Source organism: Hyperolius riggenbachi, chromosome 1 (assembly GCF_040937935.1).
Source record: "Hyperolius riggenbachi isolate aHypRig1 chromosome 1, aHypRig1.pri, whole genome shotgun sequence".
In the NCBI taxonomy this organism is placed as follows: Eukaryota; Metazoa; Chordata; class Amphibia; order Anura; family Hyperoliidae; genus Hyperolius; species Hyperolius riggenbachi.
In genome coordinates, this window is record NC_090646.1 from 550,243,331 (window position 1) to 550,261,869 (window position 18,539).

Below are 18,539 nucleotides of genomic sequence, written 5' to 3' on the forward strand. Positions count from 1 at the left end.
AAAAATACTTACTTTGGAACATACCGTAACCATAGCAATTACAACAGAATCTAGATGACTAATTTCAGACATCCTCTATATTTCTATCATAACATGTTTACTTCAAGATGACTGCAGTTTCACATCTCTAATGGGAAAGGACAGTTTCTCTAGCTAAGACTGAAGGAGGTGACCTTGTGTTTTCCATGGGGACTTTAAGCAGATCAAGCTGTCAAAGGATTCTGGATGTGCTATTAATGCAATTATACATACAAAGCAAGACTTCTTTACTTGTAAATATATCTAGCTTAGGCAGCCTGCTCTCCAGGGAACTGGCCTAATAATGTAATAAAATGCAGCAAAGCATGCAAGTTAGGAAGTCCAGGACCCAAGAGACAGCACAAAGCATTTCCACCACCATTACTTACCGCTCTTTCTCCAGCTCCTCCATGTAGCCTGCACTCTCTCGGCTCCCATTGACAACCCCCCTGCGAGGAAAGGAGCCCGTTGGGACTGGACTGCACTCGCCCGAGTGGCCAGAAAGGGACCCTTCTCGGCTTCCGTAGGAACGCAGCGACATCTTGGATTTCATTTTTACACCTGCGAAGTTTGTGCCATCTAAATTTAATTCTGAAGATTGAAAAATAAATTATTTTTATACCAAACAAATGTTGTGTCTCAGTACAGTCTATGCAAGCATTTCTCCATGACAATAAGAAACTAGCAACAACTAGGCAGAGAGAAGCAATGCCCGATATGAATGGGGGAGACAAGAGTCATGTCTGTAACTGCTGTGAGGCTTGAACAGGCAGCCATACATTTAGCGATGATTGGCAGATTCAACCAAGAGACAAATCTCTAATCAAATCTGACAAGGGAGAGCTCTTTCCGCTGTCCATACACCGCAGGAAGATTCCCAATCAATTTTTCGCCGTTCCCTCTGTGTGATCCCCCAGCTTGCAGTCCCCCGCTCAGTGTTAAATACATTACCTGTCCGCTGCTTGTCCTTCACTGGCCCCAGGCACAGTCTTTGCTCCATACACACTCCTCACATGGATGCCAGTGTACAAGCAGGCCCATGTGTGACATCACACACGCGTCACCGTTACTCTGCAACCACGTGGGGCGCGTGTATGGAGTAAGGAGTGCGCCAGGGGCCAGCGGAGGCTGCGGATAGGTATTATATAGATTACACTAGGCACGTGGGGGAAGGGGTCATTAAATATTGGGGGGACAGCGCCGGAGGTTTCGTCGCTCGCCATTACTGCCGCGCACCCGCAAGTTGGCCCTACACCTTGCAGCAGGTCTGATGGATTAAGGCGACCAATTTCTGGCCAAAATTGGTCGCATTGTCGGTTGGGCATGCATTTGGGGGCACAGATTTTCATCAGATTATAATAATCGAATCGGATGGTCGATCGGTCACCAAGTCACCTGATGTATGGTAGTAAAAATTACAAAGGTGTACATTAACTACTCAAATGAAAATTTTAAATTCTCCACAATTCCTTTAAAAAAAGTTTACTGTACAAACCTTCATGGGTATTCCTGTGCATCCTAGAGGCCTAAAGTACCCAACATGCAAATTCCTGCTCAAAACCAAAGCTCTGAATTCTCCCTTCCCACAATGTACATCTCTACTGGCTGATTCAAACGGACATCTCAAGCAGCTGCCCATTGTCTGGCCTCAAATGGTTTTCTGCAAGCGAGCAACGCAGAGCAGAAATGCATTTGGCATCTTCCAGCGAGGCTTCCTGATGGTTGATTTTTTTTTTCTTCTGCAGGGAACATGGAAGTGGCACAGCTACCTGACTTTGGACATGAAGTGTCCAGGGAAAAACGAGATGATGAAAAAACGTGCAATCAAGCGTGACATTTGTGCAAATTGATAGTAAACAATTGCGCCGGTGGTTGTCTGTTCACTTGAATGGACAGAGCTTAAACAACGATCGTCACGGCCCTCGTTTACCCATGTGGAATCGTCCATGTTTACAGGCCGTAAAGGATGCAGAACTTTGAAATGAAAGCACTGGCAACCTCCCTCGGCAAAGCAAAACAAGCATGGCAACAATTTTTTTATTTTATTTTGTTTTATAAACCAGTCAAAAAAGAGAATCTGCCAGTGGAGTCACAAACCGCAAATAAAAAAAATTAATGGAGTTCCAGTTTAAGTCAGATTCTGAAAGGTATATTTTATTTATAACACACCAGCCCATTATTGTGACCAAGAATACATGTAGGGCACTTTAGAATCTGAACCAATTTGCGAAAGCTGTAGCTATTTTCATTACCTAATAAGTTAGGAGAGTAGGTATGAGAGTTAGGTTAATGTCAGGTATTCTTAAAGCTGAAGATTTATTCCCAAAAGAAATCCTGGGTCACATGACCTGGTAATAGGAAGGGACAGCTGAGCTTCCTTCTTGGGGCAGGCCTACATCCATTGGCTGATACAGGGAGGGTGGGTAATGTGAAAGTATAGCAGTGGAGTATAACGAAGAGGACCCGGCTCTGGAGAAGAGATTATTCCAAGACCACCACAACACAGTTGGGAATAGGGATGAGAAGCAGCTGCTGAGGGAGCCCTAGAGGGTCCCTGATGAAGGGCAGAAGGGAAGAAATCTGGCCCCCATTTATCCCCCAGGAGTTATACCCATTGGATCAAAATGTGACAACGTTGCCTTAAATCAAATCACAGTGCATCCACTAGAAAGGCTCACACATGCCTTACTGCTGCAGTAAATGATGGCTAAAGTGACAAATCACTGAACACCAAGAATCTCCCCATCAGCTTTTGGTCTGTGGATGCGGAGTTCAGCACTGTTCTGCATCATGTTCATATATTAAAAACAATCATAAAACAAATCGAAATAACTGTCGCTGATAGAAAAAGCACTGTTATCAATGACAAGGTTTGTTTACAATTAAAAAATTAATTTCGAAATTACCCGCTAGGAAAATATCTGATTTCAATAGAAAGCGGAAATGATTCTGCAGACTAACAGTCACTCAATTCCTTACTGCAGCAAGAGAATTATGTAGCAGCTTACTGGAAATACTGAGCAGTCCTGGAAACAGGCAGTTATGTTTGCAGCTGAGAAGCATCAGTTTACTGGGCTAAACAGAATGTTCAGTGACAGGCATGCAGTGGCTATACCCTACTTGAACACTGTCATCCTGTCCTCATAGAATGGATAAAACAAGTGTAAAGGGATTACCTTTCAGACGTTCCAGTATATCGATCTGGCCAGAAGAAGCCATGGCTTCATCTTCAATGCTTCCCTGTAGCTGTTTGAGGACCTCCTGTAATAGAGAAAGCAGGACAATGAGAAGCCCAATAAGCAGCATTGTGTAAACACTGCATACACCTCTCCTGCAGTCAGTGCTGTCCGCCCCGATGCAATGGCTCACAAATGGGATCTCACTCAGTCTGCTTCTGCGGGATTCTAAATTACATACTAATATAAGATATTGACGCACTGGCACAAAGCCAACATTTTACCTCAATGCTGATTGGCAAGGCATTTTACTAGTAGACTAAATGATGCTATAATTCCATCCATATCTTGCTCAAGACAATATCCATATGCTGTCCCACAGTATATAAGTATTAAAGGTGTACAGACCAAGAAAACCCAAAACTGAGCAAGGCAAATTCTTCAAGCAATCATTTTGATAAATGCAAGTTACAAGTTTTAAATTTTGAAATGCAAATACTCTTGTTCAACTTTGCTTCCCTACAGATGTGCACCTATCCATGCAGACTTAACGTGGACCTGAACTCAGAACTTCCTCTCTGCTGATAAGCAACAGCATGGTAACCTTTAAAGAAAGACATTTCTTTATTACAATTTACAGAACTGGCACATATATCCTGCAGTGTATTTACTTCCTGGTTTGTTGGGAGCATACTCCTGTGTTTATTAGCTCACACCTTATCAGACAGTTGAAAGCTCAAATTACACTGACTGGGGCCAGATTTACACTTCAGAAGCTTATAGGCACAGAGACTCTGGCGGCCTAAACTCCGCTTCTCAACTCTGGCCACACCTCCAATCCCAGCCCTTATTTTTTTATATCACATAAATAGCTAAATGTGCATGAACCTAGCACCAGTGTAATTCAAAAAGTGGGCCTGCCTAGCAAAATCTTGGATAATGCCCCTTGTACTTTAATAATCATAAAAAAAAAATTGTCATTAACCACTTCAGTCTATCTGGACAACTATAGTTATCCAGATAGACCCCTCTCAAGTTTAACCGGACACGTATATGCATCCAGTGTTATAGCGGCAGGTGCGGGTGTCCACACGACCCCCGCTATTACCCAGCGGCATTTCCATAGCAGCGATTGTGAGAAGGGAACCGAGGGTTCCCCGAACCAATCGCAGTGCCTGGAGTGTATGCACATGACCCCGATCAGGGGCCATGTCCATTCATTAAGACATAACAAAACGAAAGTAAAAAAAACAAACAGTTGAACACTTCCTGGTAAACCAGGGTAGCTTTTCTAGCGCCATCTAGCAGTGAAACGTTTTGCACAGCATGTGGCGTGCAAAAAATATTAACCCTACTGTCAAGTGTTTTCTGAATGCAAATTTCAAATTTAGCAGAAACCGGCCCATAGCAATTCAATGCTGTGTAAATTTGTGTGCTGAAAAAAAGAACCACACTCATTTGCATAGACAGGGCCTTAATATACAGTAAGTATTATTGTTTTGCTTAGATCCCACAGTAAAACTCCTCAGCCGACCAGACTTTCATACAGGAAGTTCAACTTTTACCCAGAAGTCAAACCTTGATAGAGAACAGGAGGGTGGGCAGGAAGCTACATGACTAGCTGAGCAGTAATAGAGGGCGCAAGGCTTAACTTCCTGCCCAGTAGTCGGGTGAGCTTGGAGTTTTAAGGTGCCCATTAATGATACAATTTTACCATCTAGAATCGATCGGAAAGCATAGAGGAGGCCCATAAATCGAATAAAAAAAATAGAATTACAACCAATCTGATCATTTCAGATATTATCAATCTGAAAAAGGGATCAATAATCCTGAGATGAAAAACTAACTATAACAAGTAACTGGTCTATATATCTTATCTAAAGTTTAGACAGTTTACACAGCAAATCTAGCTGCAAACATCTTTAATAGCAAATTATTATTTCTTCCTGTGATACAATGACAGCAGCCATGTTTGTAAACATTACACAGAGGCAGGCTTATCTGCATCTTGAGCAAAAAAAACATATCCCCCCTCCTCTCCTTTGCCTCTGAAATCTCTAGCTAGTAATACCTCCCCCTCCTCCCGCCCAGACTGAGCTCCCATGAGCCCTTGCTACTGTCTGAAAGTGCCTTGGCTCTCTGAAAACCTGTGGGTGTGGCTTGATTAGTTTATAGGGAACAAAAACAAAAAAGTATTTGGCTTGAGGAATGCCCTATAAACTATATGAAAGGAACACAATTACGCAAGGAGTAAAAGTTCATCTTGGATCCACTTTAACTATAAACAGCAGTGATGAACTAATCATCTGTGTATTTAAGGCCCGGTTCACATTAGCGGTTGTTTGCCAAACGGACCGGATGACCTGACCGGATCCGGACCGGATCGGAACCGTACGGTTCTGATCCGGATCCGATCCGGATCCGGTCAGGTTGCATCAGGTGGTAATCAGGATGCGATCCGGATCCGTTTGGCAAAGTTAACGTAAAAAAAAAAAAAATGTTGGGGTCTGGGAGGTCAGCAGAAGGGGGACCTGTGGAATCAGGCCCTCTGCTGTTTAGCACTCACCTCCACCTCCGACATGCTGCCAACATCCTGCCAACACCTCCAGCTCGTGCTGCTCCACTCCAAAATGCTTGCCCATGTGTCCCCAGCCAATATCGCCGCAAAAATCCGCATAGGAAGTGGGGTAGAACATCCGGATTTCTCAGCCAGTGTGTTGTGCGGCCTCCGGTTCCCATTTGTTTGTATTGGCCGGATGGTGCAGTCCGGCTCCGCCCCGGATACGGCTGCCGGAGGGGCCGGATGAAAAAATAGCGCATGTTGGAACGGAGGCCGGAGTCCGGATCCGGCCCGGATCTGGTCCGGCTCCGGTTCTGCAGAACGGACCCATGTGAACGGACGCATAGGCTTTAATTGCTATGCCGTGCGTCCGTTCCGTCCGTTCTGCAGGCGGTGCGGCTCCGGCACGGCGATTCCGGAGGGCCACCGCAAGTGTGAACCGGGCCTAAGGCTCCAAATGAGCAAAATTATGAAACTGGTCCAATCTTTTACAATGAATGTCTGGAGAGACTTCCTGTATACAGACACAGGACGGGTGGGAAATTTGACAAGGGATGAGGAAGGGAATAGTGTGAGTGTGCAGCAGCTGTTTCCCATGAAACACTACCACAGCAATGATATAAGCAAAAGGTTTGCTCCTTCTTTCTTCTGTGGAGAATTACACTTGGGGTGTGAAAAGTAAACACATTTCAATGATTTGCTTTGGACTTTTTTTGCTACTCTTTTTAAAATACATTTAACTGACTGCATTAAATCTGTGAAAGGCCAACACTGAAGACAGGTTTTCCCCTTAAAGGACACATCCAAGAAGCCTGAAAAAAAAAAAAGCTGCGGCGAGTGCACAGGACGGCTGCAAGAAGCTAAGTAGATTTTCGATTTTTAAACACCTTGGACATTCCCTTTAAGATACTGGTCAACCAATGCTGAGGTGGCAATGCTACTCCAAGACATGACATTGCTGCAGATAGGACAGTGTACCAGTCATCTCAAATCAAAGTGCTGTTTTACACCGTATCCAGTGCAATGTAATAAGGTGACTAGCAGATAAACCGTAAACATGCAGCTCCATGCACTATGTTACAATGCAACGCTACATGGTTTCCAAGGAAGCAATGACAATGAAGGCAACCTAAAGTGAGATGAAGGCTGCCATTTTTATTTTCTTTTAAATAATACCAGTTTCCTGACAGTCTTGCAGCAAAACCGGTAACTTAGGCGCCACACGGTACTAGCGATTTGGGAGCAGCCATAGGCCCCAATGTGAATTATGGCTGTAGCGGTGCTCACTGAGTAACTTGGGCATTGGCAATAGCCGGAACCCAAGTTACAAAAAAGGCCTAGCCACTTATTGGTAGTAGTGTTTCGGTGAATCCTACAGGACAGCTTCCCCTGAGAGTCAGGGCTGTGGAGTCAGTACAAAAATCATCTGACTCAGACTCAGTTTATTTAAACCACCGACTCCAGGCACCCAAAATTGCTCTGACTCCACAGCCCCGCTGAGAGTAGCATTGAGCCCCTCCTATGGAAACCCATGCACATGTAATCCATTAAACAAATGAACCTCAGCCATAAAGCCAGTTACCTCCCTACCTTCCCCAGTTGTAAGACGGGTACTTAGGTCATCAATTACAATCATATCATTTATATGACCTTTTTATTACAATATGGGCTGGTGGGCAGCTGTCCTGGTGGATTCGCCAAAACATTACTACCAGGTAGTAGCTCGGTCTTTCACCCATCATCCTCCAGGACAGCTCCCCCTGAGACCAGCAATAAACAGATCTTACCTAATGCCGGGCATACACGGCTCGTTTTTTGCGCCGGATCGAGCCAGCGGCTCGATGCCGGCGCATCCCCGCTCGTGTGCGTGGATAGATTGCCGCTCGTCCCCGCCGGCGCTTCCTGATCACCGCTCGATTCCCTGCCATTGTCCTCCGGCGGGAATCGAGCGGGCGCAGGTCGAGCGGCGGCACGGGTCGAGCGGCATGATCGGGCCAGCTGAATATTATCAGCTGGCCGCTACACGGTACAGAAACGTACCGTGTATCCCCAGCATTAGTCCTAAAATCCGGCAGCCTGCAAGTAAAACAGTTATATTTACCCAAGAAGTCTTGTCCTGTGATGCTGTCCTGATGTCCCTGCATCACCCGACATCGGGCACCTGGCCCCACCTCCTCTCTCTCCTCAGAGAAAAACATCAAGCTATTTACTACAGTAAATAGCTTGTGTTTTTTTCTGCGGGGATAGAGAGGAGGCGGGGCCAGGCGCCCAAAGTCAGGTGATGCAGGACAGCATCGCGGGACAAGACTCGGGTAAATAGAACTTTGCTTTACTTGAAGGCCGCCAGATTTTAGGATTTACTCTGGATGTCCTCTTTAACGGAGTTGAAAGGGTGTGTGTGTGTGGGGGGGGGGGGGGGTCTCAGAAAGTTTAGAAAGGAGGGTGTTGCAGTAGTCCAGACGATAGATGACTAAAATTTTGGTGTTGAGGGTTAGGGGTTAGGGAGGGGGACATTTTGGTGATGTTGCAAAGATGGAAGTGGCATGACCTGGAGACGTTCTGGATGCTGAGGACAGAGCCCTGAAGAAGAGGGAAGAGTGTAAGTTAAAGGAGGTCTGGAAGAGAGTCAGAGAGGTAAGAGGAGAACCATGCCAGGGCTGAGTTGTGGATACCAACTGAGTGCAGGGTTTGGAGCTGGAGAGGTTGGTCGACTGTGTAGAGGAGCAGAGGTGAAGGAGGAGAAGGATGGAATAGTGGTTGTTTGATTGGGCTAAAATTAGGTCATTGGTGACCTTATTGAATTTTGTCTTTGTGGAGTGGGCAGGACAGAATCCAGATTGAAGGGGGTAGAGTAAGGAGTTAGGCCTAGCTCACACTATATATCACCAGCGCTATGCTCTTTGTTAGCGATTTTGTTAAGCGATTCCTGGCATTTTTAGAGCGATTTGCATTTTTTGCAAGTGATTTTGTATGCATTTTATTTATTTGCTTTTAAACCATGCGCATTGTCTGGCTGTCCTGCTGATCGACTGCCTCTTATCCTTTTAGCCATAGACCCTGAACAAGCATGCAGAGCAGATGTTTGACTAAGGTTTGACTAGATTTGCTGCATGCTTGTTTCAGGTAAGTGAGTCAGACACTACTAATGCATAAAAGATCAGCAAGACACATGCATAGAACGACAGCGTGGAAAAATTGGAGTGCGGGGTGAAGCTGAAAGCCATCTCACCCTGCTCTAGCTGATCTTTTTTGTTGTTGTTTATTTTGTTTGTATAAACGATTGCCTTACTGACTACCTAATGTTTTTGTTCCCTATGAAAATTCCGGCTCTAACTATTGCTGGTGCCTGAATTACATAGTTTTTCTCCCATCATCCTCCAGGACAGCTCCCCCTGAGAGAAACATTGAGCCCCTCCCCTATGGAAACACATGCACATGTAATCCATTAAACAAATGAACCTCAGCTATAAAGCAAGTTACCTCCCTACCTTCCCCAGTTCTTTCACTGCTTCCACTCACTCGTGGGGCACTGCACTTTGTTAAAGCAATAGGGGAGCTTGGTAGCACCTATAGTGGTAGGTTATGCAGCCCTTTACTCTGGAGGTCCTCTTTAAGCAGGCTAAAGACCTTTCCACCATTGCTAATGCTCCATCTTCATAGTCCCTCCGCCCACCCCTTTTTTCTGCCACCATATAGACTATGTGAAGTGTCTTCTATATATTATATATATTATCACCACTTTGAGCTATGTGCACCATTGTTATAGTAGTATAACTTTGTAGCGTACCTTTTAACGCTGCAATGTCCCTGTGTATCTTTGTTTAATGTTGTAAATCCTCCCATATTTAGCGGTTAGCACTTTATAAAATGTATTATACATAACAATATTTTGTTTACCCTCTTGTGCCCCAGAGCTTTCTTTTGGAGGTATTTGATTGCTGCTGCGATTTTCCGTTATTTTTATTTTAATTAAAAAAAAACAGACTTGCTGACCTAAAGCATGCTGGACACATAAGCCGTGATGTAACACTCGTGTCCCTAACTCCAGAAGAGCAGCACTCCTAAGAGGTAGACTGTTCACTTACTGGAGATTTTGATGTCCTAAAAATCTACAAAAACTTGTGACATATCTGTAGTAATCATGCAAATTACATGTAACCTTAGTAACAATCCACTCGGTTTTGTCTTAAGCCTTGTACACACGCTGGTCGATTCTTGGAGGAGGACTCCTCTGCTGAGTACCTAGCATGTTACAGTGGGCCTAACCTACACCCCTCTGTGCCTTGATCAGTAATCAACCTAACTGGTTGACTTGGCCAAGCACTAGCCAAGGGCACTGTTCTCACCACCCCACTCTCTCTGGGATTATACAACCCACAAGTGAGATAAGACCGTGAGGTCCCTGAATCCAGCCAGTTCCCAATTTAAAGGGGGGTTGCACGGAGGTGTCTTATCCCTGAGGTGGAGAACCAGGACTTGCACTGGTAAAAGAGACATTACTGCCTACTCCTGAACTCATAAGATTTATACACGGATATAGATTCAAGAAAAATAGAGCTTCTGAAACCAAAAAATATTCTTCATACCTTTAATATTCAAAAATGGTAAGCATTTTGACAAAGTGTTCAGAGATAAATACATCCAGTAACAATAAGCGGATATGGCCCACCAAAGCTTTAGAATAGTGAAAAGCTTATATTATTCCTTAGGCATAAGGGCCTTAGCCTAAGGAATAATACAAGCCTTTCATTATTCCAAACATTTGGCTAGGCCATATCCACTTATTGTTACTGAATGGTTGTATAGTGGAAAAACTCTGCAACCCGGCATGTCAAAAACTTAATATCGAGTCTTCAAAGGACCTCTGTGACCAATTTGCCCATTTCTTCACAGACAAAGTCTCCGCTATAAGGTCCGCCATCCAACTTACAGCATCTGAGCCTAATATAGCGCCGAAGACCATTAGCAGAGACAATGTAACACCTTGGTCAAACTTCAAAGAAATTGATGAAGAAGTCACATCAAGCATCCTCCTTCACGTCCGCCTAACTACCTGTGACCTGGATCCTGGCCCAACACAGTTAATGTTGAACTGCCCCGACCTGTTCGTACCGGTATTCCTAAAAATGATTAACTGTTCCTTAAAATAAGGGATAAAGCAAGGATATTTCCTGCTTTACTGAAGGAAGCAATCATCAGGCCTCTACTCAAAAAACCCTCCCTGGACCCAGATGCAATGACCAGCTACAGACCTGTCTCTAACCTCCCCTTTCTGGGCAAGCTAATTGAAAAAGATGTCTACCTCTAGCTAGAAGCCAAAATCCTACAAAACAACAGTTTTGACCCATTCCAGTCTGGCTTCAGGAAACACCACAGCACTGAAACTGCCCTCATCCAAATATGCAACCACCTGCTCATGGCAAGAGACAGAGGAGAGTGCTCGATCCTCATACTGCTAGACCTTTCTGCAGCCTTTGATACAATTGACCATGACATCTTGATAAACAGGCTACAGGAATACTGCAGCATTGATGGCATAGTTCTTCAGTGGTTCCAATCCTTCTTGAGTGGCAGAACCCACAAAGTGTCTATGGGGCCCTTCCTGTCCACCCCTGTATCACTTAAGTATGGGGTGCCCCAGGGCTCAATCCTCTCCCCTGCTTTTCACTATTTACATGTTACCGCTGGGAAAACTAATCCAAAAACATGGCCTGACATACCACTGCTATGCAGACGACACCCAACTATATCTTTCCTTCAAGCCTGGTGTGACAGACCCAACTCTAACTATAAACGCCTGCTTACGTGAACTACAGAAATGGATGAATGACAACTGGCTGAAACTAAATGCAGACAAAACTGAAGTCCTTCTGATAGGAGGGCAGAGCATGATAACAAAACAACTTAACTTGCAGTCTTCACCACTGGGTATAGGAGGCACGGATCTACGCAGCTCTGATCATGTGCGTAACCTGGGAGTTCTAATTGATTGGGATTTAAACTTCAGAACTCAAATCTCTGCTGTGGTGAAATCATCCTATTTTCACCTGAAGAACATTGCAAAAATCAAGCACCTCATCCCCCCAGAAGATCTGCCAACCTTAGTCCACGCCTTCATCACATCCCGACTGGACTACTGCAATGCTCTCTACACTGGCCTTACAAAAAAGGTCTTGTACCGCCTACAGCTGATACAGAATACTGCTGCCAGACTGCTAACCAACCAACCCCGTCACTGCCACATAACGCCAGTCCTGCACTCCCTTCACTGGCTACCTATAGAATGGAGGGTCCTATTCAAGATCGGCCTACTGACATTTAAATCCCTGAATAATCTAGGCCCTGGATACATGAAAGATATGTTGCAGCTACGTAGCAATCCCCGCATTCTCAGATCAACAGGTTCTAATAATCTAGTCATACCCAGAGTCCACCTGGAAATGTTTGGTCCCAGAGCCTTCTGTCATGCTGCCCCTACGTTTTGGAACTCCTTACCTCAACAGATCAGGACAGCTCCATCCCTGGACGTGTTTAAATCCAGACTGAAAACCCACCTGTTCAGTTTGGCATTTGCAGAAATATAACTTTTGTTGTGTGAATACTTCATCCTACTAATTACTGAATCTGAGAGAGCCTAAGCGCTTTGAGTCCTATGGGAGAACAGCGCTATAGAAATGTTATTGTATTGTATTGTATATAGCACTATTGAAGACTTCCTTGTCAAAATGTTTACAATATTTGAATATTAAAGATATAAAGTTTTTTTGGTTTCCGAATTGCTCATTTTCTCTAATCTGTAGCCTTGTATAAATATTATGAGTCTAATTGGTGCAGTGCAACACCACTAGGGATACATCGGTTGTGCCAATCTCCCATAATTTTCTCTATACCTACTATAGAACTCACATGGCAAGAGCTCTACTCTAATCTACCTTCCAATATCTGCAGAGAACACGTTAGAGATTGGAAATGCTAGAAAACTATGCCTGAGTTATGCAGGAATTGGCAGCACGTTGTCTTCCCCCTTCCTTACTCCATAGCGCACAACAACTTGCTCAGCTGGGAACGTAATAGCTTGTTTGTATAGCAATCATACCAAAACTGCTGCCTGGAACAATTTTTACAAATAGTTTAGGGCAACAAGGCTTAAATCATTCAAAGGCTTTAGCTGTAGATGATCCCATTGTTTGTTTACGGGAAACGCTTTCTAAGCGTGCAGGGTCGTCTTGTAGAAATATAGCAGGCCACAGCTGCATATCGACACATGCTCAGAAAGAGTGCTGTCGTTATTCAGCTGGACACTTGAGCCAGAAGTTGTTATAATGATTTTTTTTATTATTGGATAAGTAACATGGAAGCAGAGTAGTGCAGACAATTATTCTCTGTTCAGGAAGGGCATGGAAAAAATGTTCCGCTGCATTTTTTCGGGCTTAAATAATGTCAGTGAGTATCTTGGCAAAGGCAGCAAAAATTACCCAAGTGATGTCACTGTTACAGCCTACGTTCTCACACACTGTTAAAGCTGGCATATAAAATATTACACTGAACAAGTCTGTTAAATATACATCAGCTGTGCACAGCAGTTTTTATTTCATACTTTTACAGCTTAAATGGTGTTTAAAATGGCTATATACCCATCTCCTGCTACGTATATTGGGAGATGACTTATTACAGCACAAAGCAAGCTGTAGGAACACCAACGCTACAGATACTATGGATTTTCCTTAGCCCAATCACTCTTGATGGTGAACCTGTGAATGTAGCTTAAAGAAAACCTGTAACAAAAAAAGTGCCTACCTCGGGAGGGGGAAACCTCAATAGGATCCAGAGGCTTCCCCCTCCCGAGGTGTGTCAGATGGTGGTCTCACTGGTCCTCTCCAAACAGCAGGCATGTAAATATTTACCTTTCCGGCTCCAGTGCAGTAGCGGGATCAGGTGAAAATAGCAGATCCCAGTCTGGTCCGCTCTACTGTGCAGGCGCAAGTCGTCTGTGCAGTAGAGCGGACCCGATCGGCTATTTCTGCCTTAGTCCATTTTACGTTACAGAGTCTCTTTAAAGCACACCTAAAGTTAACAAACTTAAAGGGAAGATCCGCGGTAAAATAAAATAAAAAATCCAAATCCACTTACCTGGGGCTTCCTCAAGCCCGTGGCAGGCAGGAAGTGCCCTCGGCGCCGCTCCGCAGGCTCCCGGTGGTCTCCGGTGGCGCGCCCGACCTGGCCAGGCCAGCTGACGTCAGCACCCCCGTGAGGCGCATTTTGGAGTGCAGAAGAGCCCGACCTGGCAGCCGACCTGGCCAGGTCGGGCGTGCCACCGAAGACCACCGGGAGCCTACGGAGCGGTGCCGAGGGCACGTCCTGCCTGCCACGGGCTGGAGGAAGCCCCAGGTAAGTGGATTTGGATTTTTTTTTTAACTGCGTGAACCTTCCCTTGGAGGTGGAGAGGACATGCTCAGATAACATTGTACAGACACAGCTGCTGATCATTTAGAATCCACAGATAGAATAGATGACCTATTGAATTCTTCATCACTGTCCTGCTATCATATGTGTTTTCACAGCCACCCAGAGGTTTTATGAATTTTAATTTGCTTTAAGACCGCTGCCCAGCAGTCCGACTGCACAGACAGAACACTAGCTTATTAACTCTTGCAGTGAAAAAATAAATAAAAAGGAACATGCTGGTACTATATGTATTACGTGTACATCTCTTTGTGCTACAGGTATGCTTTACACCCTGCATCCAACCAGAAAGGATGCATGAAGTACGAAGATATTAAAGTAATTCTCAGTAGAAGGAAGACTGGATGGTCCAGATGCTTCTGCAATCCTCCTGCAGCCCACCGCTGCTCGCCATGACCATTGTTTCCTTCACAGCTGTGCTCCAGTCCTTGTACAAATGCGGATGCACTGCCCATGCGCACTGACAGTCAGCACCTGCGCAGTAATATGAAGCCGCTCATGCTTGGAAGAAAAAGCCATCATTGCACCTGCACATTGCGGCCATGCAAACATTCAACAAGCCCTGAATAAGGTCGGAGGGTCCAAGCGCTAGATTGGTGGGGATGAGAAGGATGTGGGAATCCTCTGGATTATCCAGCAACTTCCCTCTACTGAGGTAAATATATAACTTTTTTCCCTACAGGTACACTTTAAATGCATCCATAAATCTAGTGTTCTCATTAGATTTGATATTTAAGTGTGCTTATATATCATAAAAGTAATAACATCTGAATGACTGTACTTCCGTCACATGGCAAATTTGTAGTGGTAGCAAGAGGAGATCAGAAATCCCAGCAAGCTTTGAAAGTAGTTTATTGTGCAATTAAGCAGTTTATTGGGTATTAATTTTAACAAGTATTAACAATTTCAAACCAATAATCATTAATACAGATGGCATGATTCCTTTTTAAAGCAATGGCGTGAAAGCCTTGTACACAGGTTTCGTACAAGAGCTACTTTCCACCAAATGTACACATCACTCCGATGTTGGGTACTTCCTTCTGTTCATGCTGCTGCACTTTGCGGACATATCATTAAGCATCTAACAATCTCTGTGCACCCTGTCAATCACTTACAATTATCGCCCAAAGTGATCTGTCATTTATCACTATATATTTTTTTTTTACAACTATAATTGGGCAAACTGTTGTTCATTTTAACACATTCAAATCTTAATGTGTGTACAAGATGCATTAGTCTATCTACACATGGATAGTCCCGTAAACCTGGTATAAAGACAATACAAAAATCTTGGTGATCAGTAAATATTTTGGCAGACTGATGTGGATCTGAAGGACGTATGTCAATGTAAATACAAAGGGTGTTGACAGCTCATAGTCAATGGCTGAAATAATCTGGATTTATCTACGGCCTAACCTTATTTAAAGTGAAGCCAAACTCTTGCACAGGACAGAAGGAAAACAGAGGAATGCACCCAGTGTGCATTCAGAGAGTTTAGGCTGTCTAATTCCACCTCATTTGTGTCTAATCTCAACTTGTAATTTGATCCTCCCCGTGTCACATGACTGCCTATGGCAGATAAGCAGATAACCCCATTTGAAAGCACAGGCTGCTTCTATGAATCAGGAAGTAGAAACTGTGCAGATTTTTTTTTAGGATTTGAAAATATTTTTTGTTTAAAGGTTATTATGCTGTTGTGTATCTTTTAGAGCAGAAAGGAAGTCCAGGTCCACTTTAAGCAGACTAACAAAATCTTCAGGCTTTTTTTTTTTTTTTTTTTACTATCCTCCAAGTTCCTATATCTATTCTAAAGTGCTCTGGCTTACTGCAGCCTTTTTTAGTTGCTCCATTGCTGTAATAAATCAAATTTACTCTCCTTTGTCAGGCTTGTCGGCCCAAAGAGGAAGTGGCTGTAACTTTTTACAGACAGGAGGTTACACTAATAGCCCTGCTCAGAGTCTCTAATGCTGGGTACACACCATGCGTTTTCCCGCTCCATCCGCGGGTCCATCGGGATTGATTCGAATATTTCCTATGTGCTCGTTTCGGGCTTCGATCGTTCCTGCCGTCGATTTTGCATACTTAACATGCAAATCGACGGCAGGAACGATCGAAGCCCGAATCAAGCAAGTCGGAAATAGTCGAATCAATCCCGATCGACCCGCGGATCGAGTGGGAAAACGCATGGTGTGTACCCAGCATTAGAGTCTTTCACACACTGAAAATTGTGAAAAGCAGAGCTCACACATTCCCTGCTCTCAGTAACTCAGTATCATCTACTGATAAAAGCTGATAATTGTGAGAAGCATAGCTCATAGACTATTGCAGAATGCAGACACGGACCTGCTATCAGTAATCACTACTAAAGATTGCAGCATTCTTTACAAGGCAAAACTTCTTCTACACTATGAAATAAACTTTAAAGGCTGAATTTATTGTTCAATAATATAACCTTTCATGGAAACTGTAATGCAGTTTACAGGAACATGCAATATTATAATTAACTTCCTGTTTGGCAGCCATATTTTTTGTTTACAAAAACAGTTTATAGAATAGGTTTTTTTGGGGCCAGGATCCTGGTGGGGAGCAGCGAAAATGTGACAGAGGGAGACAGGAGATGAAAACCTACAGGCTGGTATGTTTATTTATATGAGGTTTTTAGGTTTCAGATTCTCTTTAAGGTAATCGACACTTCTTGGCAATACATCACCAGACTTTTCATGGCTGCTATCAAAAGAAAGAATCTGATAACCATTAGTGAGCAAAATCACAGGAGACACCTATAATCTTGGGTACAAAATGTATGGGACCAGCATTACAGCCTTTAAACTAAATGCTGCATGTGTTGCAGCCTTCCTGTCTGACAGGTTAAACACACAGGTATTTTCCTTTGTTCTAAAGCCCCAAAACTACCTTTAAAGAGAGACTCTGTAACAAAAATGTCATCCTTTTTTCTACTATACTACAAGTCCCTAAACCTATTCTAATGTGCTCTAGCTTACTGCAGCACTTTCTACTATCACCGTCTCTGTAATAAATCAACTTATTTTTCCCCTGTCGGATTTGTCGGCTTGTGTCTGGAAGGCTGCCAACTCTTTAGTGTTGTTGACCTGTTATGCACGCCCCCCCCCCTTCCATGCCCCATCTATGCACACTCCTGTGTGTGTTATTTACATTAGGCAGCCTATCTGCTCTCTTGTCAGCGAGAGAAGAGAGCTGCCTTTCACAAGCAGGATAAATCGTCCTCTGTTAGGCTGTAAAAGGAGCTGGCTGGGCTGTCACATGCTGAGGAATTACAGACACCAGCAGAGCTGTCTGCAGGAAGAAACAATCAGCCTGTCACTCTTCAGTGGATGATCACTGCAGGGGGGAGAAGGTAACCACACAAATGATCTCTTGAGATTCAAAAGGAAGGCTGTATACAGCCTACTTGTGTATGGATGTATTTTCTATGTGTGAACATACTGTACATCAACCTACTTCCGGTTTTGGTGGCCATTTTGTTTGTTTATAAACAAACTATATAAAACGGTTTTTGACTACTTTTAATGCGGCGGGGAGCAGCGAAATTGTGACAGAGGGTAATAGTAGATGTCCCCTAACGCAAAGGAGCGTAACTAGAGGAGGGGGCAACCCCTGTGACTGCAGGGAGGCCAAGAGCTGTAAGGGGGCCCCAAATACCACTTCACTTGCTCTGATAAACAGGCCCATCCTTCAGCACAGGTGTTTTGCAGCTACACATGTTCTGGGTGTGAAGATTACAATGTCCACACTTGTTTTACGACCCTTGCAAGATGGGCCCCCAGGCTGAGGTCAACAAGGTGTTGGCAAGGAAAGGTTGGGAACATTGTGGGTCCTCAAAGTTTTGCTGGGGCCCCCCATCATTTATAGTTACGCCCCTTTACTTATCCCCAGAAATCTTTAAGCGCCTCAATTTTGGACAGTTCGTGAAAAATGGAATTTCTTCTGCCTTCTGGGAAATTCCACTAGCTTGTTATGTCTTTGAAACAGGAAGTGAGGAGTTATGTGAAATATTCCCAGTTAGTACAGAAATTGTTTTATTTGTTGAGTTAGATACAAGGAGATCACTATTGAAGTTTGCAGGACAATCCTTGCTCTTCCTGTCCAGTCCCTACTCCATAGGCCAGAAGGTATTAGTCCACATCCATAAACTGATTGGGGTAAACGGTCACCATAGAGGAGCAGGGCTGCTTCCAGACAGCAGTAAGGTCTGTAAGCAGTCCCTAGAAAACTCTCCATGCTACCGCTTTATCTATGTTTTTAGTGTCAGATGATAACAGACTGTTGCCCAGAAGGGATCG

General features: G+C 44.1%; 1 protein-coding gene across 6 annotated transcripts in view; it reads right to left on the reverse strand.

Annotated features, from left to right (window-relative positions):
• APC (APC regulator of WNT signaling pathway) overlaps window positions 1–18,539 on the reverse strand; it is a 148,591-nt gene that overhangs the window by 68,042 nt on the left and 62,010 nt on the right. For all 6 annotated transcript variants that reach the window (XM_068247335.1, XM_068247323.1, XM_068247331.1 and 3 more), the window contains 2 exons: window positions 3,195–3,279; window positions 408–609 (listed from right to left, as the gene is read on the reverse strand). In XM_068247335.1, coding sequence (XP_068103436.1) covers window positions 408–609; window positions 3,195–3,279 — 287 coding nt within the window. The remainder of the gene's footprint in view (window positions 1–407; window positions 610–3,194; window positions 3,280–18,539) is intronic.